This window comes from Staurois parvus, unplaced genomic scaffold (assembly GCF_062004578.1).
Source record: "Staurois parvus isolate SC_StPar_1 unplaced genomic scaffold, SC_StPar_1.0 ptg000371l, whole genome shotgun sequence".
In the NCBI taxonomy this organism is placed as follows: Eukaryota; Metazoa; Chordata; class Amphibia; order Anura; family Ranidae; genus Staurois; species Staurois parvus.
In genome coordinates this window covers 3260709-3288026 of record NW_028318167.1, presented here as the reverse complement: position 1 = coordinate 3288026, position 27318 = coordinate 3260709, and the positions used below count along the sequence as shown (strand labels likewise).

Sequence of the window (27318 nt, the reverse complement as noted above, 5' to 3'; positions counted from 1 at the left end):
AAAGTATAAGCATGCATATGTACTCAGTACTTGGTTTGGACCCCTTTTGCAGCAATTACTGCCTCAATGCCGCGTGGCATGGAAGCTATCAGCCTGTGGCACTGCTGAGGTGTTATGGAAGACCAGGATGCTTCAATAGCAGCCTTCAACTCTTCTGCATTGTTCGGTCTCATGTCTCTCATCTTTCTCTTGGCAATGCCCCATAGATTCTTTATGGGGTTCAGGTCAGGCGAGTTTGCTGGCCAATCAAGCACAGTAATCCCACGGTCATTGAACCAGGTTTTGGTGCTTTTGGCAGTGTGGGCAGGTGCCAAGTACTGCTGGAAAATGAAGTCAGCATCCCCATAAAGCTCGTCTGCGGAAGGAAGCATGAAGTGCTCCAAAATCTCCTGGTAGACGGCTGCGTTGACCCTGGACTTAATGAAGCACAGTGGACCAACACCAGCAGATGACATGGCTCCCCAAATCAACACAGACTGTGGAAACTTCACACTGGACTTCAAACATCTTGCAGTGTGTGCCTCTCCATTCTTCCTCCATACTCTGGGTCCTTGGTTTCCAAATGAGATGCAAAAGTTGCTCTCATCAGAAAAGAGGACTTTGGACCACTGAGCAACAGACCATGTCTGTTTTTATTTAGCCCAGGTAAGACGCTTCTGACGTTGTTTGTTGTTCAGGAGCGGCTTGACAAGAGGAATATGACATTTGAAGCCCATGTCTAGGATCCGTCTGTGTGTGGTGGCTCTTGATGCACTGACTCCAGCCTCAGTCCACTCCTTGTGAAAGTTCCCAACACTTTTGAATGGCCTTTTCCTGACAATCCTCTCCAGGCTGCGGTCATCCCTACTGCTTGTGCACCTTTTTCTTCCACACTTTTCCCATCCACATAACTTTCTATTAATGTGCTTTGATACAGCACTTTGGGAACATCCAACTTCTTTTGCAATTACCTTTTGAGACTTTCCCTCCTTATGGAGGGTGTCAATGATGGTTTTCTGCACAACTGTCAGGTCAGTAGTCTTTCCCATGATTGTGATTCCTACTGAACCAGACTGAGAGACCATTTAAAGGCTCAGGAACCCTTTGCAGGTGTTATGGCTTAATTAGCTGATTAGAGTGGGACACTTTGAGCCTAGAATATTGCACCTTTTCACAATATTCTAATGTTCTGAGATTGTGGATTTGGGGTTTTCATGAGCTGTAAGCCATAATCATCACAATTATGACAAATCACAGCTTGAACTATCTTGCTTTGCATGTAATGAGTCTATCTCATATATTAGTTTCACCTTTTAAGTTGCATTACTGAAATAAATTAACTTTTGCACGATATTCTAATTTTTCGAGTTTCACCTGTACCTGGTGTTCCTGCCAGTCTCTCCGCTTTCCTATTAAAAACTAAGCAGGAGAGCACAGTGTGGTCAGTTCTCTATCTGTGCTGGGAGCTCAGCCTGCTCTCCTCCAATGATCAGATTTCTTCGGACACAAGCCCCCCCAAGCACATACACACATTGCCTTTCACCGGGAAGATCAGTGTCCTGCTGTTTTACTTCCCCTAGCTCTTATGCAGCAGAGTACAGGGGGTATGTGATCACTTATAAAAATGGAAAATAAGGTATTTATAATGTTTTTAATGTGTATGTACAAATGTTTGCCTTTCATTTATATTTTAAACTGTGTGGGTTGTTTTACAAGGTAAAACATGTACATACAAAATGCAAATGATGAAATAAAAAAATCTAAAGGAAGAGGGTGATGGAATAATAAACATACATTGGCTTATTTAAAATTTTAACTACAAATTTTAGAAGAAGCCTGATGTTTTTGAGCCCTGGACAGTGATGGCTGTGTTAAAGTCATTAGTTGTTCAAGGAATTGTGACATAGATGCAGAAAGGCCTGCCGTAGTCAGACAGGCAGCTAGTTGCATTCCTGAGATACAACCCCAATTCCAAAAAAGTTAGGACACTGTGTAATATCTACATTAAAACAGAATGCATTGATTTGCAAATATCATAAATCCGTATTTTATTCACAGTAGAAAACAGAAAACATATCTAATGTTTTTACTGAGAAAATGCACCATTTTAATAAAAAAATAAGTGTAGCACCCACCTATTGTAGAGTAGACTGCTAGGCAAATTTAATTAGCTCCACTGTAATCATAGGAGCAGGTTTTGATTACTTAAGCCTGCTCAGTATTTCACATGTTGCTGCTCTGTTGTTCTCCCCTGTCTTCTAGTGAATTCTAGAAACATAGTGGGAGGGAGGGCAGAGTCTGCAACCTTAATATTTATAGAACTCTGGCCAATCCCTGGGGAGGTGTGCCCAGAAGGTGGATAGAGAGCTCATAAGTAGTCTGAGGCATGAACAGCAAGGGGTAGTGTTCCTAGGTGCAGTTTTGCAGGAGGGGACCCCAGCTGAGGGGTTCTGTCCCTGGGGCAGAAGTCTGGGGAGGAAGCCAGCCTATGCACATCGAGGTCCCAAAAAGGCTTAGCTTGGGGGCCTATTTGCAAGTCCTAGTCCCAAAATATATTTGGGTCATGAGAAAGCTCATGGAAGATAGTTGGTAGAAAGTTGTGGGAGAGAGCCCAAGTTCTTCAGAGGCAGTGTGAGCCTACATCTCCCTCACTGGGAAGGACCTGGTGGATATCAGCAGGAGGCAACTGGTGATCTTGTGGTAAAAAAAACACAGTGCTGCAAAGTGTGACAGTGTGTAGCTTTGGAAGGAGTACAGGTCACAGTCAGCCTACAGATCTAGTAGGACATTTATTTTGTTCAAGTGCAGCCAAAAGTGTAAGCAGTGCAGCCAACAGTTAGTACAGTGCAGCCAGAAGTTGAAGAGTCCTTAAGTTGTACAGTTTTACAGTTCCGGGGTATCCCATGTTCCCTATCCCTACCCAGGTTTATTGTTCCTCAATAAAAACACCCAAAAAAAAGAAACCTAGACTGATTCTTTGAGCCATTGGAAGAATTCTGAAAATGCAATGTGCCTGTTTGTGTGTGCTCTAAGTGGGGGAAATAGGACCAAAACGTTCAGCAGCACTTTAGGGGATGCACTACATGAGGTAAGCAGCTACATGGACACAGGCACTGCTCCCAATCTGACATCTGTGTAGGTGAGGGTGCACGATCCTGAACACACACTGTCTGCATTCAGGGCAATGCACCTGCATGGATGTCAGATTGGGAGCAGTACCTGTGACTGTGCAGCTGCTGTGTCTCAAATGGCATGAATAGAACTGCTTGCATCGGCATGCGCACGACACCTGTGATTCCCCATGTGGGTAAATACATCCCTTACATGGATGAACACTGTAGGATGCAGAACCTATACACCCTTGCACTGCACTAAAAATCCAATTAATATTTACTGTGTACAGCAACACCAACTATTAACAGTCTTGCTTTTGTATTAATGACAGAAAACCATATATAAACGGTGTGAACTTTATTGATATAAAAATAATAAACTCATTATATGTATTTTCAAAAAACATATCACATACAAACACAAATCAACCATAAATAAATAATGTCCAAAAGTCGCAGTGAAAAAAAATATTTTGTACTTCCTCCTTAGTGATTCTCAACACATTAATATACAGTATGTCGAAAGAAAATCCCTCAAATACTTTGGATACAAAAAATAACAAATGCATATAATATATTATTAAATAAATGCATTTTTGTATATGTTTATTAATTATGTTTTTCCTGTTGAGAAATCTGTCCAACATTGGGTTTACATTTTTGACTAATAAAAAATATTATCTACAGCCCTGTGCTTTACTACAGGAAAAAGCAGAATTGGTAACTGACTTAGCCACAGAGGAAAGCGTGGGGGACTCACTGTGCTATTCAAGTAGTTTTAAGGAACTCACTGTACTAAATAGGAAAGCACTTTAGGGAAACCACCTTACTACATGCAAGAGCACTGAATCTTTCAGTGCCAAGGTAAAGTTGTGGAAGACAGTTCCATGTCACAGGTCATACACCAAGGAAAGACTGAGCACAGCAACAAGACACAAGGTAGTTATACTGCATCAGCAAGGTTTCTCCCAGGTAAAGATTTCAAAGCAGATTGGGGTTTTAAGATGTGCTGTTCAAGCTCTTTTGAAGAAGCACAAAGAAATGGGCAATGCTGAGGACCGTAGACGTAGTGGTTGGCCAAGGAAACTTAATGCAGCAGATGAAAGACACATCATACTTACTTCCCTTCAACATTGGTATATGTCCAGCAGTGCCATCAGCACAGAACTGGCAGAAAAAAGTGGGACCCAGATACACCCATCTACTGTCTGAAGAAGTCTGGCCAGAAGTGGTCTTCATGGACGATTTGTGGCCAAAAAGCCATACCTCCGATGTGGAAACAAGGCTATGCGACTCAACTATGCATGAAAACATAGGAACTGGGGTGCAGAAAAATGACAGCAGGTGCTTTGGACTGATGAGTCAAAATTTGAAATATCTGTCTGTAGCAGGAGGCAGTTTGTTCACGAAGGGCTGAAGAGCCGTACAATAATGACTGCCTGCAGGCAATAGTGTAGCATGGTGGAGGTTCCTTACAAGTCTGGGGTTGCATTTCTGTAATGTCTACCTTCATTTTGTAAAGTGCTGCAAACTGTTGGCACTATATAAATCCTGTATAATAATAATAATAATAATAATTTCTGTAAATGGAGTTGGAGATTTGGTCAAGATCAATGGTGTCCTCGATGCTGAGAAATACAGGCAGATTCTTATCCATCATGCCATAGCATCAGGGATTACATGAAGAGACAGAAGGATTTCCAACAGCCTACATCCACAGAAGATCCATGCTTAGTGTTCCAAGATGTTTGAAAGAACCTACCTTCAAAAACTGTGTGCAAGTGTACCTAGAAGAATTGAAGAACTGATGTTGTTTTAAAGGCAAAGGGTGGTCACACCAAACATTGATTTGATTTGGATTTCTCTTCTGTTCATATACTTTCCATTTTGTTAATTGATCAAAATAAACTATTAACACATCCATTTCTGAATGCATTTTTAATTTACAGCAATTTTTCACACATGTCTGCCTAGCTACTCCTAGTGTGCATGGGGAAATCACATATGAGATAAGTGAGATTTTATTGCTATTGTATAAAACCATACGTTTCTGGAAATACCACATATGAGGTAGGATTTACAACATACAACAAAACTTCCATCTTCTAATAATACAAAATGTCTGTATAAAAGAGAGACTATTTGTCTTTAGCTGCACTCGTGCCATACTAAACTGTGATGGCATAAGTGAGCACACTCACTGTAGCACAGCTGTAGAAGAACACCAATAACTTGGTGGGAAAGTGGATATTATTGTTATTCTTATCCTTATTATTATTGTTTTTAAACAAGATTTATATAGAACCGACAGTTTGTGCAGCACTTTACAGCATGAGAACAGACAGTACAGCTACAATCCAATCTGATTATGTAACAGGCTAGGAGGAGGCAGGAATCTGGATTACTTTCATTTTTGGGTGCAGATCTCCTTTATTAAAAATGACTCACTTGGATGCTATTCATTTCTCCTCAAATGCATAACAAGTTCTTTTGTCTTATCAAAGGCATTGTACACATTCAAATGTTTTTTTTTATTTCAACTAGGTATTAGTGTAGTTACTGTTTAGCTTACATTGTAATGATGGGCTGTAGTTTGTAGTGCAATGGCTGATCAATTCCCCTATATCTCTGTATTGCTACAGCTAGTGTGGCCCTATTCACCAAAAGGACAAGACAACCTAATGTTCCGGGATACACAGCATTCAATGCATGCGTTGCCATCTGCTCTGGGTCGCATCATGATTGTGAAAATGCTAATGTACGTAAAAAACATCTTCCAGCTGCATGATGAGTTCTCTGGTGTCTGTAAATGGTCTGTCTGTTTGTTTCTGGGTCAGATCTAATTAACTCTCACCTGCACCAGCACTTGACTGAGAGAAGCAGGGATTGTGGGATATATAGTTTCTTCATAGGAAGTGTCAGTTCTCACACTTCAGCACCTAGTGAATATAGGATATGTAAACATCAGAATTAATTTTCAGATATAGTACTGTATATATATATCATAGTTTGTGGGCTTTATAACTAATATATTCCTACAACTAAATATTATTCACTGATTTCTTGAGGCCCAAAAATGCCAGAACAGTACAAATATCCCCAAATGACACCTTTTTGGAAAATAGACAGTCCTGGGCACTTAGTGAAAAGCATGGCAAGTTTTTAGAAGCTGCAATCTTTAGTCATAATTTTATGGAAAATGAAGAGATTAGAAAAAACTGTTTGTAAACCATTTTTTTTAACATGCTGTCATTAGTGCAGTACAGCGTCATCATAGACTGGTGTGGTGGTGATCAGTATGTACAACAAAATAATACTTTTTATTACATTTTTTATTCTTTTTTATTAAATGTTTTTTTCTTTTTTTATGTTTATTTTTTAACATACTGTGACCAAAGCAATACAATGTTACCATAGTAACATTGTATTACCATTGGGAAATGATAATGATTTTTTTTGTACACACCAGTGAGTTATAAGCAACCATTTTTACTGAATAAAATGCATTCAATATTTACTACTGTGGTTAGCTGTGATTGGCCACAGCTAATCACATGGTACAGATGGTTTGTGGCTGCCCCTATTTGTACTATGTGAACACTGTGACCAGTCACAGAGATCAACACAATATTACACAATGGATGGTATGAATTGATGCCATCCATTGTGTACAATTGTCATATGACCTGCTGTGATTGGTTACAGCGATCACATGGTACTGGCAGCGGCCGGTACATTGATCGTTTATCTGCTGTGCCTGGTGGACACAGCTGGTGACATATCGCATTGCAGTGCAGCCCGTGAGGCTCACGCGAGACATGTTTAGGGGAGGATGTCTTATGAAGTCCACTCAGAATGGCTCGTGTCCCGCCCAGCCGTCATTTGACTGTAACCCAGGAGGGAACTAGTTAACCTGAGAAAATTTTAAGGCCTCCTGGACTTTGGACTTTTTTATAGCTGCTCCTAGGGGCGTCTGTCCTTTTTTTTCTTTCTGCAGCTAAACTCCCCTGCATGTTAGCCTATGTGTCCATGCACACTGCCAGTGTATCCAGGAGCAGCAGAGTTTTGGCAGAAAAAAATGATTGACACGTGCAAATGCATTTAGCGCTTCAGTGTTAATTTACTTCAATGACTAGAATAAATTATTTATCTTTGACAATTAAATGAATTAACACCCAAATGTTTGACACACGTATTTGTGACTTAACACGATACACACTTTTACAAGCCTCAGGCTTTTTTTGGCTAAACACTGCTGCCAGGAGGAGGCTTTCTAGGAGATTTAAAGAAAACATCCAGTGTGCATGAGGATAAGTTCACCTTTTATAAAAAAAAATGCTCATATTTTTGCAGGTAAAGTGATATTAAAGGCTCAGTTGAAAGAAAAAAATATAACAAACATGTCATATATTTGATCTGTACAATGGCTTTTGCTGGTTGGCGCTCCTGGCTCTTCCCCCCTGCTGAATGCCCCCAGAGCAAGCGGCTTGCTCTGGGGGAACTCATGCATGCTTGCTCTCGAGCCCCCACCCTACTCTTTGTGTTTATAAGACACACAGACTGCGACTCAGCCCAATCCCCCCACCTTGCTCCTCATTGGCTGTGATTGACAGCAGTGGGAGCCAATGGCTCTCAGCAAATGAGGAGGGATAGAAGCAGTAGAGCCAAGGCTCCAGTGCACAGCACTGATTCGAGATCAGGCTCAGATACAGTAAGTATTAGGTGGGGCTGTGGGGGGAGCAGAACACAGAATGTTTTTTTACCTTCGTGCACAGAATGCATGAAAGTAAAAAACATTTAGCCTTTACAACCACTTTACAAATTGTGCATTCATTTTTTTTTTTACACTGGAGCCTGTAAAAGCATTTAACCCATGATCAGTAGATCATGGGTGCAATGCCAGGCTCCTGCAGACTCTCAGTACACTGTCTGCCCTTACCTGCCATATGGCCAGACAGTCACTGAATTGCAGGAAAAATCAATGAACTTCAACAACACTCACCAGTGTCCTTGCAGTTCATTGAGAACTACAAGTCCTTGACCACAGTGGCCAATGGTAGTTGTAGTTTATTCATTTACAAAACTCTGAGAATGAATGATGCGGCCATGTGGACATGGCCACGCTGCTTTTAAATTGTGACAGTGGGTGCTGGGAGAAGATCACAGGGCAGAGGGAAATGGGGGAGAGGAGACAGGAACTGGAACATGTAACATGTTCTACATTAAAGTGACATTCCTTCCAAAAGTGGAAGCTTTGCTTATCTGCCTCCTCTGTCCCTCCGCTGCCACATTTGGCCCCTTTTGGGGGGGGGGGAGTGGGTACCTAGTTTTGACAGGTGCCTGCTCCCACTTCTGGTTCAGTTCACCGCAGAGAACTGAGCTGGAAGTTCGGACCCCCTTCTTCCCTCCCACTGACTGTGGCCCATTCACAAAGCCCATGCACAGTAGGACACTGGCTGTGAAGCTGCAAGGCTTCACTGCAGGTTTCCCTTAGTCAAGATGGCGGCACCAGCACCCGACAACTGAATGAAGAAGAATCGGCTTGGGGCGATGACACCACTGGACAGGTACGTCCCCTAATATTAAACATCAGCAGCTATAGTATTTGTAGCTGCTGACTTTTCATTTTTGGGAAGGGGGGGGGGACAGGACTCCCCTTTAAATACAAGTGGAACATGTAATATGTTCCAAAAGTGAAGCTATCCTTTAAAATAAAAACAGTGTAATTTTGAAATTGATGGCAGCAAAATGTCTCAAAAAAGTTGGGACAGAGCAACAAAAAGCTGGCAAGGAAGTGGTACTAACAAGGAAGAGCTGTTTTTATGCAGATTTTACAGAGCATCCCAACTTTTTTGGATTGGGCTAGTACAAAGGAGAGGGACAAATCCCCATGGAGCACCAATACTAATGGAAAGAGTGGAAGATGAAAAATGACCTATTCTCACTGACTGGAGCTGGTTAGAGTTCACATACAAAACTAATGCTGAAGGCCAATGTCCAGTGGTTTAGACATCATTTTCTGAGGTACAATGGTGTTTAAAGCAGAGCTATAAGAACCCAAAAAAAGTATGTGGCTTGTTTTTGTTTTTTTGGTTGAACTGGATGAACTTTTGTCTTTTTTCAGCCAGACTAACTATGTAATTATGTAAATGAGCCAATGCTGTATTAAATATTGTAGCAACAACATCCTCTGTTGATCTATTAGGATTATTTGCACATTGATGTTTACCCATCAGAGTAACTGACTTAAAGTGTAACTAAGGGCAAAACTTTTTTTTCGCTCTGGATAGAGTGGAGAGGAATTAGAACACCTGTCAGTTTTTATTGCTGTCAAGGAGATTCACCCTATTTGTACTGTTTACTATTATCACCGAGAGTAAAAGACAATCCCAAAATATGGGTTTTCAACAGTACAGGTGTAGCTCATGTCCATGGTACTGCCAGGACTACAGCTGCACAAATCAGACTGTCAAAGCTGTCCCTCTGCAGTAACTCCTCTCCCTATTCTCTGCTATGCCAGGAGACAAGTGGAGGAAGAGAAGACATAGACAGAGCTGCACTTTCAGCTGCTGCTACCTGATTCTCTGCCCACTGACCAAGACCACAGGAGGGCAGTGATTGAACACAGGGCAGCTGGAAAAGCTGGCCCCTAAACTCCAGGAGCCAAAGGAACTGAGAGGGATGTAGCCTCCAGGGAGAAGAGTGCCTGGTGGACAGAGACTGTATGGGACTACAAATCATAAGAGGACTACGTGCAGCTGAATGGAGGAAAAGGACATGAAGTAGAAGATTTTCTTTACTCTGGCTATCTGGAAGATTTGCTTATTGGTACATGCACTGCTAAACTAATTCCATGTAAGTGGATTTCAATCTAATCAAGCTGGTTGTAGGGTTTTACACTATGTGGCTCATTGCTTGTGAGAAATGTTGAATTTCCCATTGAGGAAGCTGTGACCTGTATAAGAGTCTTTTTCTTACCTTACTCATGAGGAATGTTGAATTACCTGTGGGGAGGACTGTGATCCATAGGAACCTGAGAAACTACATAAGCCTATTGTGACATGTCAGATATATTTTAGTTCAGGTGAAATCTAGAAAATGAGTGCTTTTCTATAGTGGGGGAGCACATGTGACATCCACTGTAATTTGCAAAGGATTTGATTATCTGCACTATTCCACAGTGTGGTGGGCAGCAAACTGTTTTTACTCAACATCTTGATTGTTTGGACACTTCCAGGACACTTATTGCAGTATACGTTAATATCTAATATTGTTTGATGTAACTTGCTTTGGATTTGCTTTCGATTCAGATGATACATTGTTATGTGGTGAATGTATTACACTTTGAATAGGTGGAGTTTGTTATGTCACCACTGGGTTAAGGTGACTGAGATTTATTATTTTGCATTTGCTTAGAGACATGTTAAGAGTTAGGGAGTATCATATTTGTAGAGCTGCACCATTTTTTATTAATCTTTTCCCTGTTTATTTTTTCACTGGGTGTTAAGTGGCTTAAGCTAGCCATAAATGGATCGAAATTCTGCCAGTTCAGCAGGAACTGGCCAAATTTTGATCCATGTATGAGTAGAGGCTGATCGACTTCTCAAACAACCAACCTACTGGAAAATTTCTACGTGATCAGTGCCAGGGCTATAGTCAGCAACGTTGAATATTGTATTCAGTACACATTAATTTGGCAGAAGTGATTCCCCCATCAACTTTGAATGTGTGAATGGGGCAAATGGGCCATTTTTTTTTTAATTCAACCCGCTGGTTGATTGAAAAAATGACTAATGTTGTACACTTTATTTTTTTTGTGTCAATGAGCTTGTCTCTGACTGTTTCTTTGTTGTTGTGCTGTCTATATTAAAATTAATTGTAAAAGAAAAAATGACTAATGTATGGACTGTAGAAAAGTTTCTGAGCATGAAAGGTTCCTTTTGTCAGTTTACGACAATAAGTAATTAGTAGTGAAGTTTGTTACATGGAGAGTGAAGGAAAGCTGCAAAACTCTACCAAGCTGGAGATGCTAGACCTCATAGATTATCCCTCCTTTGGTTTCTGAGAGACCATCCAACTCACTTCCTTTGACCCTGGGTATTTTGTCCAGAGAAAGCGATGCACACCAATCTCCCTAGGACTCAGTCGAGGCATCGACAAAGGCATTGTCAAACTAACAGGGGAGCTCAAGTACAGACCACTGGCCAAAGCCTCTTTAAAAAATATTCCTGACAAACTTGTAAGCCCTTCCCCACTGTGCCAGTTACTGGGGAAGGTATCTACACAAAGGTCCTTCTTGTTTTGGGCAGACAAAGGATTTTGTTGTACCTGGACTTCTATGGCAAACATCTAAAATATCTGCCCGTGGAAGCTGGAGGACCTGGAAATTTGGAGTATAGAAGCTGAGAAGTTCTCTTATGATGAATATTTGCCAGACTAGTTGGAATTTGATCCGTACTTAGGCAGTCAGAGACATTCTACATCACACCATGCATGCTCATGTTTGAGAGAGAGGCTCAACTGCTCGTTGACTTTGCTTTCAGTATATCATTTAATCAGACACGTGTAATGTCCCACAGTGGACATGTGGATTGTCTAAGAAGGAACTTAAAGGTGGCTTACAAAACGTCCCAGCCTGCATCAGACGTCTGAGGTCAACGGAACAAAAGAAACTTTGACCTTAGTGAGCAACCAGGATTTACAGCTGGGTGATTTCGAGGAGTTTGGGTGTTCCTGGGAATCATATGCTAGCTGACCAGTGGTAACCCCAACCCTACATCATCTGCAAGAAGCTGAATGAGGAAAGAACAAACAGAGGGCGCACAGGCCTAGTGCATTACCATAAAAAATGTTTAATAAGAAATAAAGTAGGTGTTGTACTCACAAACGACAATAAAGTCAAGGCACATCATAAAAGAACAGCTTGGTCAACACCGCACTGAGTAACAGTCCGCAATAGGGAGTGTAGACATCCAATAGGTTGACGCGTTTCAAGGACTTGCCTCTTTCTCAGAGCCCTTAATGTGGTTGTAGCCTGCATCGAGTCCATCCCAAAGCGCAGGAGCATTTGTATCTGCAAGCAGCTGTCTAGTCTGCCATTGTACCAGATCTGCCCTGAGAGGAAGACGGGACCAGTGAAAGTGAATATATTAGCCCCCACAGATATACGTGGTGTAAAGTATGTCATTCATCCACAACCTCTTCATATGACAATGGCTTATAACATTCATAACAATCAAATCTTTTGCAAATATCAATCAAAACGATCCCACATATATACTCTGTAGTGTATGCAAAAAGTCCACTCTGATCGCATACTTGATAGTCCATGTAAAAAACAATAGTTGAATGCATGCTCCACCTCAAATAACTGTGCTCCACTACCAATGTGAATAGACACTCTTTGGTCACAGTGGACTATTTGCAAAAGATTTGATTGTTGTGGTTTTATACTGAATGTAATATAAACCATTGTCATATAAGTCATTGTTGTGCATTTCACACTAAATGTTAGAATCCATTATCATATGAATAAGTTGTGAATCAAAGTGGTTGAAAATCTCAGACATAAAACAGAAACAAAGCATATCCTCTATAGTGTGTACTTGTCTCTATCCAAAGCAAGGAGAAATACAGCCAACACTCTTTTGGCTGTACTTCTCCTATGGATCACGAGTGCCGTTTCTTCTGCGCTCCTGTGACCTGTTTTCAGCTGACAGCTGGCTGAAGCCCACTATCGGCTAACATTACAGAGCCTGCCTAGGCTGGGGAATGCTTGCGTCCATAGAGATCCACCCCAGAGTCTGGAGCGGTACCTGGCTCAGCCTCTCAGTGAGCCACTGAGAGCCTGATCCAGCTGTTTCATCCCCAGCCCAGTGCTGAGAGAGAGTCTTCCCTCCAATCAGCTTTCACAGCTCTCCTCACTGAGCTCTGCAGTGTGTAATTCCAGCACTCCGCCCCCTTTTTTCTGAACTCTCAGACTAGCTTTAAAAAAAAAATCAGCACTTTGAACAGATGTAGAGAAGAGATGGCTGCAGATAATAGACAGCTACAACGTATGTAGGAGGATTGGTTTCATCTCTTTGTATCACCTGAGCCCAGTGACTTCACTGGGTATATGTACAACCACTTTAATTATGTTTTATGCCATCCATATCTATGAGGGGGTCAGTATGTTCACAATAATGAGTAATGCAACACAATACATTTGTTTTTTGTTTCATATTGGTGTGGAAATACATTGAGGTTAATTTGCTAAAACTGGAGAGTGCAAAATCTGGTGCAGCTGTGGATGGCAGCCAATTATCTTCTAATATCAGTTTGTTCAATTAAGCTTTGCAATAAAACCTGGAAGCTGATTGGTTTCTATGCAGAGCTGCACCAGATTTTGCACTCTCGTTTTAGTAAATCAATCTCATTGTGTGTTTGCTGAAACTCACAATTGGGTTCATTTATTTATGTATTGGTTGTTCCCTATTTTGATAAGTTCACTGTCACTGCAGGTAATCGCTGGCTGTGCAGAGAGCCGCAAATAGGTGTGGCCTCTGGTGACCTCTCAATATAGCGAACAGGGCCGATGGCCGTAGCTGCCCACTGATAGCCGCGAGGGGAACTGCCACTACAATTGGTACCGGCCCTAATGTAGCCTTACGGCCAAATAGCTTTGACCATGCTTCTCTTTTAATTCAAATCTAAAGTGATTGGTTGTCACAGTGATTGGGAGTCCACCATATTGGCTATTGATCATCACTGTTACCAGGTGTTGGCGGTCATGGTGCTGGAGTGCCATTGCTCCTGACACAAAGCAGGTGTAATAGCATGGAATGACCCCCCACACCTCCCCATACAGAGAAATGTCTGAGGGGAAAATGAGGTGACACTATATAGCTAAAAGTATTGGGACCCCCCTCCAAATCATTGGATTCAGGTGTTCCAATCACCTCCATGGCCACAGGTGTATAAAATCAAGTACCTAGACATGCAGGCTGCTTCTACAAACATTTGTGAAAGAATGGGTCACTCTCAGGAGCTCAGTGAATTCAAATGTGGTACCGTGATAGGTTGCTCCCTGTGCCATAAGTCCATCTATGAAATTTCCTAGCTATTAAATATTCCACGGTCAACTGTTAGTGGTATTATAACAAAGTGGAAGCAACTGGGAACAACAGCAACTCAGCCACAATGTGGTAGGCCACGTAAAATGTCAGCGCATGCTGAAGCAACCAGTGCACAAAAGTCACCAACTGTCTGCGGAGTCAATAGCTAAAGACCTCCAAACTTGGTGTGGCTTTCAGATTAGCACAATAACAGTGTGTAGAAAGCTTCTTGGAATGTGTTTCCATGGCCGAGCAGCTGCATCCAAGCCTTACATCACCAAATGCAATGCAAAGCGTCAGATGCAGTGGTGTAAAGCGTGCCGCCACAGGACTCTAGAGCAGTGGAGACGTGTTCTCTGGAGTGACGAATCATGCTTCTCTGCCTGGCAATCCTATGGATGTGTCTGAGTTTGGCTGTTGCCAGGAGAACGGTACTTGACTGACTGCATTGTGACAAGTGTAAAGTTTAGTGGGGGGGATTATGGTGTGGGCTTGTTTTTCAGGGGTTGGGTTTGGCCCCTTAGTTCCAGTGAAGGGAACTCTTAAGGCGTCAGCATACCAAGACATTTTTGACAATTTCATGCTCCTAGTGTTGTAGGAACAGTTGGGGATGACCTCTTCCTGTTCCAACATGACTGCACACCAGTGCACAGGACAGGTCCATAAAGACATGGATGAGCGAGTTTGGGGTGGAGGAACCTGACTGGCCTGCACAGAGTCCTGACCTCAACCTGATAGAACACCTTTGGGATGAATTAGAGCGGAGACTAGGAGCCAGGCCTTCTCCTCCGACATCAGTGCCTGACCTCACAAATGCACTTCTGGAAGAATGGTCCAACATTCCCATAGAACCAGAAACTACCTCTCCTGCACTCAATGACCCTGAATAGGGGTTGATAGATGGAACCAGAACTTGAAAGATTCGACCACCAATGCATATAAGGTTGTGCAGCTCCAAACAAGGCTGGGGAAGCCCGACCAGTACTGCAAAGCGAAACAAAAAAGAAAGCGCACCAACCTTGCGCATCACCTCAGTAAACCATAATTTTATTGAATACAGAATGATACTCACAAACAACAAAGTAAATCAAGCATGTAAGTCCTCAATGGAACTTTAGAAGTGTGAAGCCTGTGCGAGTCCCATCATAGGGGTAGACACTCAGAGTGCAGCTGACACGTTTCGAAGGACACCCCTAGCTCTGATGAAGAAGGGATTACCTTCGAAACACGTCAGCCGCACTCTGAGTGTCTACCCCTATGATGGGACTCGCACAGGCTTCACACTTCTAAAGTTCCATTAAGGACTTACATGCTTGATTTACTTCGTTGTTTGTATCATTCTGTATTCAATAAAATGATGGTTTACTGAGGTAATGTGCAAGGTTGGTGCGCTTTCTGTTTTGTTTCGCTTTGCAAACCTTCCCATAGACACACTCTTAAACCTTGTAGACCAGTGTTTCTCAACTCCAGTCCTCATGGACCCCCAACCGGTCATGTTTTCAGGATTTCCCTCAGATGAAACAGCTGTGGTAATTACTAAGGCAGTGAAACTGATCAAATCACCTGTGCAAAATAATGGAAATCCTGAAAACATGACCTGTTGGGGGTCCATGAGGACTGGAATTGAGAAACACTGTTGTGGACAGACTTCCCAGAAGAGTTGATGCTGTTACAGCTGCACAGGGCAGGCCAACTCAATATTGAACCCTACAGACCAAGACTGGATGCCATTAAAGTTCATGTGCGTGTAAAGGCAGGCATACCAATACATTATATTCCTACACACAGGCCTCTATAGAGGAGACTGCATCCTAACCGAGTCCTGGAATTCTAGTACAACTCCATGCCCGGCACACACTGAGAGTAACCAGCATTAATGGGCCCCATTCACTCCCTCCTGAGGAAAGCCCCGCCACCAAACAGGGCGTAGACTGGGCGCCAACATTATATAACATACTACGCATCCCCATCTCCCAGCTCAGCTACCTATCAGCAAAGCGCCAGCCGGGAAATCTCGCGAGACCCGCCCCTCTTCCATGTTGCCACGTTCAAAGATTCCCAAACGTAGCGGGGAATTAGACGTGAAATCCGAGAGCCGGCTCAGGCCACGCCTACTATTGTGCATGACTGGGATCACAGGCCTGGGAGTACGCTGTTCCTAGGGGCGTGGCCGTCAGGTTAAGCCGGCCCAATTGCACTTGCGATTGGATGCCGACAGCTGTCAATGGATGAACTAGGGCGTATCTGGGAAAAATCAGGGAAGGGGGAGGAGGGTGGTCACGTAACCAAGCGTGCCTCGGTGCAGCCAGTAATTCGGGGTTAAGGAGCCGAGCTGGGACAGTGCTGTCAGTGTGTACTCCGGAATCCTGCACATAGCCAGACACTGCAGACATGACTCGGGGCAATAAGAAGCAGGGGACCACAGCAGGAAAGAGAGGTCAGTGTGAGCCCTGCCTGTCACTCCCCATACCCTGTGTCTGCTCAGGAACTACACATCCCAGCATGCCCAGCTGGACGCAGGCTGCTGAGGCATCATGGGACTTGTAGTTCTGTACTGGATGCTGAGTGTAGGAATGAATGGGGAATCAGGGCACATTCCTGCTGAGCTGTCAGTGGGCACAGGACCAGTAGCAGAGTGGGCATACCCATCCAATGCTGGCTGACTGCTGAACGTTCTCCTTCTTTAGGGGATGACAAGTCCAGTCTGATTTCATCCAGGACATAGCACTCCCACGGGGTTGGGGGTTTACCAAGACTGGCAACCAATCAGCTTCCAGTTTTCAGTTTCATAGTTTAACTGTGCAAGCTGAAGCTAGAAGCTGATTGGACGCTATGCCCAGCTGCTGCAGATTTAGTAGATTGCCTCTCCATGTGATCATAGATGGAAGGACTACAGACTGGACCCAGAATGGTATGCTATGGCCAATTCATGATCTGTATGGTAAATCCTGGCGTGCTTAGAAAGTTTGGATTGATTCCTGACTATTCCGCATCCTTTATGCAGTGATCGGGGTGCAGGTATCCATATGATGTAAATGACGGCTCGGTGTTGGGGACGATTTACATGTGTGTAGTGGACGGAGAGATCTGCTGTGATCTTTCAGTGGTACAATTACACACGTGCTCCTTGATGCATTGCTTATTTCAGGGTTTGCATGCAGGAGTTCAGCTGTCTCCTAGATTGTAAGCTCCAAGGAGCAGGGCCCTCTAATCCCTCTTGTATTGAACTGTATTGTCTCCCTCCATAATGTAAAGCGCTGAGCAAACTGTCGGCGCTATATAAGTCTTGTATAATAATGTGTAAATCCAGCACCTATGGCTCTGGTGCCCAACCTGTGGCCCTTTGGTATATGACGTGTGGCCCTCAGACTTCAGCAGTCTGTAGTGGGAACGTTGATTAGAGTAATAACATGTTCCCAGTTTCATATTGTCTTCTGCAGTGTATTTTCAGCCAACGACATAGCACATCCACACTTTCATTTCCTCTATTACATTTGCAGTCTGACTGTCATCTCAAGCATTACACATACTGAACATGATGCGCGGCCCTTTGATGTCAGGGGCCACATTTGAGGCCCCTTTAGTTAATAGGTTGACAACCACTGCCCTAGAGGAGTATGATAGGTGTCCATTGATCTCTTTTTAAAGCTGAACTCCAGGAATTCACTTTCTTCAATATGAATATTGGATCCGCTCGTGTTAATGGAAGTATCCCTGTGTAATATCCGAAGGTTCACTGCAGAAGCTGACAATCACTCTTTTAGTTGGCGGTACATATAGTGTGATAGCTGTGATCTTCTAGGTTCTGTGTGAGCTGCTTCCCCTCTCCACACTGACCACAATGTATTGCTTACTTGACACTAGGTCACATGCCTGATGAAGGGGTTCTGCAAGACTCTGAAACGTTGCCTTGCTGTAACTATGTGACCGTTCATTAAAACTTTTTAACCCATATTGGTGATCCTCGGTGTGTTGGTGACATTCTCCCTTGCTTACTTGACACCTCCACCATTCACAGAAAGTCTTGTATTTTCTTTTGTTTTTCAGTGAGTACAAAAAAAAAAAAGACAAAAACAAAACTTGGTATTCTGTAAATGGTGGAGGAGGAAGAGTGGAGTGATTGACACCCTTTATTCAGTCTGCAGGGGGGCAACACCGCATCCAGAAGATCACGGCAAACACTGTGTTACATGGAATACTACTGGGATTTACAGAACCCCCAGCAGCCCTCTGGATATGACATATGAATACTTACATCAGACCAAGCTGGGCCAATGTTAGCATGCAAAAAATACAATTCTGGCAGCTCCACTTTAGGTGACTTTCACACTGATCAGTAGAAAAGTTTTCACTGCATTTGTGGTATGGGTTTTGAGTCACCGGTCCTGTAAAAAAACGCAACACGGGTTCGTTGTTAGTGTTTTTTTTTCTGCATTTTTGCTGTGTTTTCCATTCATTTCAATGGGGAGGTGTATTTGTGGTCACACGTTTTTCTTCTGCTTTTTTAAGCTGAAGATAAGCAGATGAGTGTGAAAGCATCCTTAGGAGTCAGGGCTGTTTCTGTCTGCTGCATCACTGACCTGGAACAAGCATGCAGAAGTCAAAAAAAGTCAGCACACATGTTCAGGTCCGTGCATCCGCAAGTACTGGGTGTTTTATAATAGCCAGGCAACTAGTATTTCCAGGTGAACATGGACAGACATGGGCCCCGTTAACCCTTGATGCTTCGGAATTGCCACGGTTCTATCAGCTTTTCCAAATTGCAGTAAAATCATGATGAAATGCGCATTTAGGTGCCATTAATTCTTAACCTGTTGGTGCTGAGCATACGCAAATATGTGGCCTCTCGACGGTTGAGCTCTGGTGCAGAGGGGCAGCATTTTTGTATACCCAGTGTAAACAAGCAATGTGCCGAGAGTGCGATCCCAGCACATCTACTGGTGCCTCACGGAAAAAGGTCCCGATCACTACTTGCGGGCGGGAGCTTTCCTATCGTTAACGCCAATCACAGCGGTCATAACCCTGAACCCTACCTCCAAGCATCACAAACCCCTTAAAGAGCCAGGAGGTACCAGCACCAAGTGGTTAAAGGCACCTAAAATGTGGTGCAATTTGTGGCACACACAATTGTGTGGAAATTGTGGCAAAATGTGCCCATGAAGGAGCAGGAACCTCTTTTGGGCAACAAATGCACCTAGTGCAACCCATTGAAGTGAAAGGGCTGACCTATGCTTAATGTGAGAAAGGACGCCCCTCTAACCACTGCTGGAGCTCTATGTAAAGATCGCTCCAGCCATGCCCAAGGGCGGACTGACCATTCTGGTACTTGGGCACTGCCCGAGGGACCAGGGTCAGTAGGGGGCCCCATGAGATGTCCCTGGTACATTTTTCATAGGCTTTTTTGGGTGTAGTTTGAGTGTGGGTGAGGACACAGGGGCCCCATGATTTCCTATTGCCTGGGGGCCCCATGAATTGTCAGTCCGCCCCTGGCCACGCCCCTGACGTTTCACCCTGCCCACCGGGGGCTTAGTCAGAGAGGAGTGTGGTGAAGCCCCGGTGGATGGGGCGAAACTCGTCAGAGGGTGTGGCCAGAGCGACGGCTGAGGCCATTTTTACATATGACTCCATGAGTGGTTAGAGCGGCATCCTCTCACATTGTGCCCACATGACTGGATACATTTGAAGATACCGCTCCCCCTTGCATCCCGGTGAGGTGATTGAGCTCCAGCTTGGAGCGGCTCTATTACATCATACACACCGGCTGACCTACGCTTGACACATAAATTGTCCTTATAAAATTGCAAGCTTTAGCACTAGTTCGCACTGCTTGAAATGTGAATGGGGCCTTATTCTCTCCCTAAATGGTTCCTTTATCTGCAGACACGCATTGCTATAGAAGTGTGTGTGTCTCTAAATGCTTAGCACTTCCGCCTGGCAGCACTAGGGTCGTTGGTTCGATGCCGGGTACTCCGGTTTCCTCCCACACTCCAAAGACATGCTGGTAGGTTAATTGGATCCTGTCTAAATTGGCCCTAGTATGTGTATGTATGAATGAAAGTTAGGGACCTTAGATTGTACACCTCTTAAGGGTTAGGGACCGATGTGAATGTACAATATATATGTAAAGTGCTGCATAAATGGACGGCACTGTATAAGCACCTGAAATTAAATAAATATATATGTGTGTGTGTATATGAAAGGGTTTTTATAGCTCTAAGCAGGTTTAAAATCCTAATTGCTGTCTGAATTTATATCCAGTAATATCACTGTATACATCACATACAATTAGCTCGGGTGCCTAAATTGCAGTCATCCAGCTTTTCAGTAATGACTAATCTTTCTTCTTCCTTGGAGTGTCTCAGCTCTATGATTGCAGTTTTCAGGAAGCAGGGAATGAATTAGAAGGCCGTGTCCTCAGGTACAGAGGAAATCCTTCCCATGTGGCTCCCCTTCCCATATTCACGTGTCAGTATGGAGGGGGCTGAGCTATCCAAGGAGGAGTCTTGGGAGAAGCAGATGTTTGAAGTTTGCGCCTCCTTGCTGTGTAGTAGAGCCGGTAACACTAAGCTGTGATCCAGATGTTGCAGCAGCCTTTCATGGGCCATTGCTGGGGGGGGGGGGGAGTATAGCTCTGCGGTGACATTGCACACAGGATGGATGCAGAGTCCTACCAGGATCATCTTCTAGACATTCCTTCTAGTTATACTTCAACCAGGAAAGGTGACTGCATTTTACAGCACAATAACATGTACATCTGCTCTAGGCTTGGCCAGTCACCTTTCATCCACTTGTTATCTGTCTGAATTCAGGTTGGGTTACTTTATAATGTTTGTTCTGCTCCAGTTCAAAATGCAGTCATTATTATTTATTAATTTTTTTTAAATCTTTCTGTGCATTGCTTTTCGATTTGTTCACTTCTGGCCTATTCTGGAATATTGCATAAACCAGGCTTTGTGCTGCCTAAATCTCAAAGGCCATTGACACTGAGGATCTGGCTGCAGAAACACAGATTATGCCTGTTAATATTAGTGATGCAGTGATTTATCAGCTGTTGAAAATTATTAGCTGAAAATATGATTATCGATGTTTTGTCAATATAAAGAAAAAAAAAGGTGATAATTGACTTCAATGCAAAAACACCTCCTATTGACTACAATGCGAAAGCTCCTCTATTTGAGTTTTTTAATTTTTATATATATATTTTATTTTTGTTTTCTGTTCAATATTTGTGTTGCTTTCAACAAGTTATTTTACGGTACTGGACTGTATTTTTTTAAATTCATATTCATTTAAATATATGATATGAAAAAATCAAATATAATTATATATATATAAAATATATTTTTTGAATGTTTTTTTGGTTTCAGTTTTCGGCCTAGTGTATCCTGAATTTTTGAAAGGCCTAGAATTTTCATTTTGGTGTACCACTAGTTAATATACTTGTATTAACTGACTGCTTTCCCTGAGATCAGCACTTGTCCAGCCATGGAGTATGAAAAGCAAGACTGCTGAGGATCAGGGATGCTTCAGCTAGAGTTGCGTGCACACACAGGGATACCAGATTGGTACCCATCTAGGGGTACAGTACTACCTTCTATAGAGTTCCCCACTAAAGCTCAGTCTACTTTTCTCACTCTTTCTGGTTCCATATTGGTGTAACACAAAATGTGGTCACAGCCTCAAACCAACCCCTCCACATTCAGAATCCACCAACCCCCATTGACTCCTGTCAGTTTTGAATTTTGCTCAGTTGTCGGAGTCTCCATCAGCACAGCCGTGTAATTTATTCGGAGAGTTGTGAATGCTGCCACAGCAGGGTCATGCAGTTCTCAGTGGAGCACAAAAGTAGTCCACTGATACTTCCTCCAGTTCAATAACTGAAGGTCTGGACCTAGCTGGAGGAATAGTCTGCAGGAGCTGGAGCACAGCAACCACTGATCATGGTTACAATACTTTGTTGGCTCTAATGCATAAAACTAATAAGTGTACATTTTTTTTGTTTTTTGCAATATGGGTGCATTTCATTTTTTTTTTTTTTGCAAAATGTGGAATTCTCCTTTTAGGCTCCATTCAAGTATTGGTGCTTTAAACTGCAGGCAGGATCGCTGCAGTTTCAAAGCACTGTGCTGAAATGGCAAACCGTGGAACCGCAAGTTCAGGTGCCATTGATTTTAATGACACTTGAAAACACAGTGTGGTTTTGATGTGATTGTTGGGCAATAAATTGCAGCAAACTTCATCATGTGAAGCATGTACCCTAAAAAGTTCAGGAACTTCTTTTGAGCGACATGCTTTGTACAATACAGTTTTCTGTGATTTTGTCGAGTGACAATCATGGCAGAACTGCACTGTTTTCAGGTGCCATTAAAATGAATGGCACCTGAACACACAGTTACGCTTTGTCATTTTAGCAGAGCTTTTTGAAATTACGTTGATTCTGCCTGCGATTCAAAATATGTGAATGGAGCCTAAATCTGCTCCAGAATTTTAAATCCAGCTGAAGATTGAAATGCTTTATTATGGTGACAAAGGCTGACACGCACTCCTCCAGAGGTGTATCTGCTGGGTGATTGCTGGAATCCACCTAAATATGACAGCAATATAACTCGCCACACCCGCTAGCTTCTAAAGTTCAATCCACTCAAAACTGATATCCATCTGCCATTCCTGATCAAAGATAAGACCTGTAATAATAATACAAATGTATATCTCATTCACACATATGTGTGTCCTTGCACAAAGGGCAGCAAATTCCATTTCAGTGGGCTGCCCTACACTTGGCAAACTCCATTATCTTTTTGAGTTTTTAATATTTTTTTTTAGCTGTGCAATCTTTCACACACAAAACTGCAAGTTTTTGTTTTCTGTATGGGTTCCTTGCGCTGATTTAACAGTGGATGGTGCAACCTGTGCTTCTTTTTTTTTTTTTTCACATTTTGTAAATTGTTCAAATGCTACACAAATGTGAATGCAGCCTGAGACTTACCTAAGCAAGCCTAATGTTAGATGCAGCACTATTTTGGACCTCAATGGAAATGCACCAAAAACATGTAATGTGTGATTTGTAGTACCCCTTATGGCATGGTGTAGCCATTTTTCAAAGGCAAAATTCTGACACTTTTGGTTAGCTTCAGATTTTAATGCCAATCTGTGCTCCCACATTTACATTTAATCATCACTGTGATGGGTTTGCTTTGCACCAAAGCTTTCCCTAACAGAAATGCCTATTCAGCTGATGGAAGGGTTTGGGAGGCTGCTGCAGGTAGGTGCACATAAAAGGTCAGTCCAACTTTCTGACCATGTTTCATGTTACATGAAGCATGGTTATGACACCCAGACCCCCCCCCCCCCCCCCCTTCTTCCGCAAATCCCTCTTACTGATTCTTCTCCCCACCAGCTCCTGTCAATTTTTTAATTCAGGTCTGCTGTGCTCGGCTTCGCCTGCACAGCTGCCTCCATATATTCAGAGATCTGTGAATTAAGAAACTACACTGCTCAAAAAAATTAAAGGAACACTTTGAAAAAACATCAGATCTCAATCACATCAGATCTCAATGAAGAAAAATATCATGCTGGATATCTATGCTGATATGGACTGAAAATCAAAGTGAAAAAATGATACAGCAGGCTAGTCCATTTTACTGAAATTTCATTGCAGCAACTCAGGATGGTCCTCCAGTAGTTTGTATGGCCCCCATGTGCCTGTATGCATGCCTGACAACTTTGGGGTATGCTCCTAATGAGACGACGGATGGTGTCTTGGAGTATTTCCAGGTCCTGATACCGGTCCTGCTGATGGGTTAAGGACCTTCTACGGCCCTGTCCAGCTCTCCTAGAGTAACTGCCTTTCTCCTGGAATCTCCTCCTTTCTTTTGAGACTGTTTTGGGAGACACCGCAAACCCTCTGGCAATGGCACGTATTGATGTGCCATCCTGGAGGAGTTGGACTGCCTGTGCAACTTCTGTAGGGTCCAGGTATCACCTCATGCTACCAGTAGTGACACTGACCCTAGACAAATGCAAAACTAGTGAAAAACTCAGAAGATGAGTAGGGAAAAAATGTCGGTGGCCTCCACCTGTAAAACCATTCGTTTTGGGGGGGTGTCATTGTTGCCCATCTAGTGCACCTGTTGTTAATTTCATGAACACCAAAACATCTGAAACTGATTAACAACCCCCAATGATACTTAACTGATCAAATCAATATCCCAGGAGTTTAATTGACTTGATGCTATACTCCGATTAAAACGTGTTTTTTTTTTTTTTTTTTTAAAGTTTTTTGAACAGTGTATCAGTCTCATCTGCCACTGCAGCAGAGGGACTCCTAGTTCTCAATGGAGCACAAGTCTGGTGATGTCACCGCACTTGTAGTTAATTGATCCCTCCTCCTAGCTCCATAACTGAGGGTCTGTTACCTCATTACACACCTGTGATTGAAGGAATGGTCTTCAGGAGTCTGTGCTTTATGATCCACTAATTGTAGGTGCAATGCTCTGCAGGCTCCAATATAAAGAAGTAATAGTTGAAACATTTTGAAAATTAATTTGGATACAACATTCTTTTTTTGCAAAAGTTGGGATATGCCTGTAATATCTGCAGAATCCTCTTTTTTTTTTTTTTTTCCCCCCCATCAACTAGGTCCTCTTTTACACTCGCTCGAAGATCACTTCTCACATAGAGAGAGACAGACTCCACCACCTTTGCTGCAAAGTTTAATACAGCCACTAGATATTTCATAGGCATTCCTCAAGAGTATCGCCTATGCCCACCCTTTTGGCCCCCTCCTCCATTCACAGAAGATATACTAATAGTTTTCAGCAATGAAAGCGCTCTTTACGTGGAGGAGGGTGATCTTTCATTCATACACTCATCCTCCATTCTTGGAGCTCTTTTCATTGATAGTAGCTATAGTACAGCTTCGATGAATGGAGGAGGGGGCTGAAAGGGTAAGCATAGCTGGTAATCTTGAGGAGTGCCTATGACAGGTCCAGTGGCTGTATTAACCTCTGAAGCACTAGGAGATTACTGCTGCAGGGTTTTTTTTGGGGGGTGGGGGACAAGCAGAGGGCTTTAGTTTTTAGTTAGGACGTAGGACAGTTGATTGTAGGTAGCACAGGCCATAGACAGCTGAACTGGACGAATTTTGATATCTATGGGCAGGCTGGTTGGTTTTTTTTTTACGTGCAATCGCTGCCAGCGGCTATACCAACCAGAAGTGATGATTATATTCTGGCAATGGGAAAACCTCCCAATAGCTGTGTGGGAGGGATTTCCCCATCTACACTGACTGTGTTGATGGGGGAATTGAGCTATTTTAATTTCCTTTTAACCTGTGGTTGAAGGAAAGAAAATTGCATAATGTATGACCAGCCTAAGGCAAACCATAGATGATGTGATATATTGATTTATTTATTTTTTTCTTTCCTACAACCCATCACTCAATTTCCCATCAAAATATTCAGTGTTATTGAGGGAATGCCTCTTATGGAGCTATTGTGTTCTGTCGGCTGGGAGCCTTCCTGGCTGGCAGTACACAATGATAACTGCTAGTAGATATAGCCGCTGACAGTAATTGCATGTAAAAACGAGAAATAGTTGATGCACGAAGAAGAAAAAGACCAGATGTATAATGTGATGGCTAGTATACTGACCACACAAGTAAAGTCCAAAGATGGTTAGGGGATAATCCAACAATGCTTGACTCAGTGGCAGCTGATTCAAAATGAGCTAGAATAGACTCTCTATGAACCATGAAAGAAAGAGAAGCAGCAGCATGTACGTGCAGCAATATAAGCAAATAATTTATTTCCACAAAAGTAGTGGCCAAATGAGCACTTGTCAAACTGGTGTCAACCTCTATGCAACTTTTGGCTGTCCCGCTGCAGGCAGGTCTCCAAAGCGCGGTTCTTGGTTGTGCTGGTGGTTCCCCGTACTTCCTGGTCGGTGTGGATCCTCTGGGCAGGCAGGAGTGATGTCCGTTCCAGGTACAGCCATGCCTACTGCTGCTGTACCTAGAGCTGACATCTCTCCGGCCTGCCCTATGTATGCACACTGACTGGGAAGTACTGGGAACCACCAGCACAGCCAAGGACCGCGCTTTGGAGACTTGCCTGCAGTGGGACCAGCCAGGAGTTGCACAGCAGTTGACACCAGTTTGACAAGCGCTCATTTGACTACTACTTTTGTGAGTTTCCAATTTTGTGGAAATAAATTATTTGCTTATATTGCTGTACTTACATGGTGCTGCTTCTCTCTTTTTTTATCGCGTGTAAAAAGAAAAAAAAATCCTGACAGGCTGGTTGCACCCAATCAATGGATCGACTTCTGTACAACCAGCCTGCCCATATATGGATTCAGCAGGGATTCGATCTATCTATGGCTAGAGGTAGTCGCCATCAAAGAATCAAAATGTATTCCGTAGTTTTATCCTGCAACTTTGTATACATTGTTTTGTAAACACAGCAGTGAAAATGTGACTTACTTTGTTATATTTGCATAGAAAATGTTCCCAGCTTGTCCATTCATTGCAGTGAGGAAGTGGCTGGAAGTTGTTGAACTGAAAAGTGAGCTCAGTAAAGTGGCAGTAATAGAGTTGTGTGGTTCAATGCATCACAAAACAACACAAAGTACAAGAGCTGATTTAGCTGAAGCTTGGCTGAAAAGAGGACATTCCATCTTTGAAGAATATTGCACTACTTAATTAACCCTTTCACGTCACACATGCTGAGTCAGACCTGTTAACTTATATATGGGAAAAGAGGTCTTATGCTATTTATGGAATCTTTTTTTATATATATATCTCATGGGTTTGCCTTGCCATAGTTTATTTAAAGGAGAAGTACAGCCAAAGTTTTTTTGACTGTACTTCTGTGAATCACAGGAGTGCAGTTTGTTCTGCAATTCTATGACCTGGTTTGAGTCGATAGTGGACTGAAGCCTGCTGTCAGCTGACATCACAAAGCCAGCTCAGGTTGGGGAAAGATACAAAAATTATGGTTAGGATCCACCCTGGACTGGCACCTGGCTTAGCCTCTCAGCGATCTGCCAAGAGCCTGAGCCTGCCACTCCAGTGAATGCTGGGGGGAGCAGACAGCAGTGACTGAGTGATCAGTGGTGTCTGCTCGCTCAGT

General features: G+C 43.0%; 1 protein-coding gene across 2 annotated transcripts in view; it reads left to right on the top strand.

Moving 5' to 3' along the window:
- Nucleotides 1–16448: 16448 nt before the first annotated feature.
- The window catches only part of ASPH (aspartate beta-hydroxylase), a 257770-nt gene continuing 246900 nt past the window's right edge, over nt 16449–27318 (top strand). For both annotated transcript variants that reach the window (XM_089685319.1, XM_089685317.1), the window contains exon 1: nt 16449–16625. In XM_089685319.1, the coding sequence (XP_089541445.1) occupies nt 16580–16625 (46 nt within the window). In that variant the 5' untranslated portion in view covers nt 16449–16579. The remainder of the gene's footprint in view (nt 16626–27318) is intronic.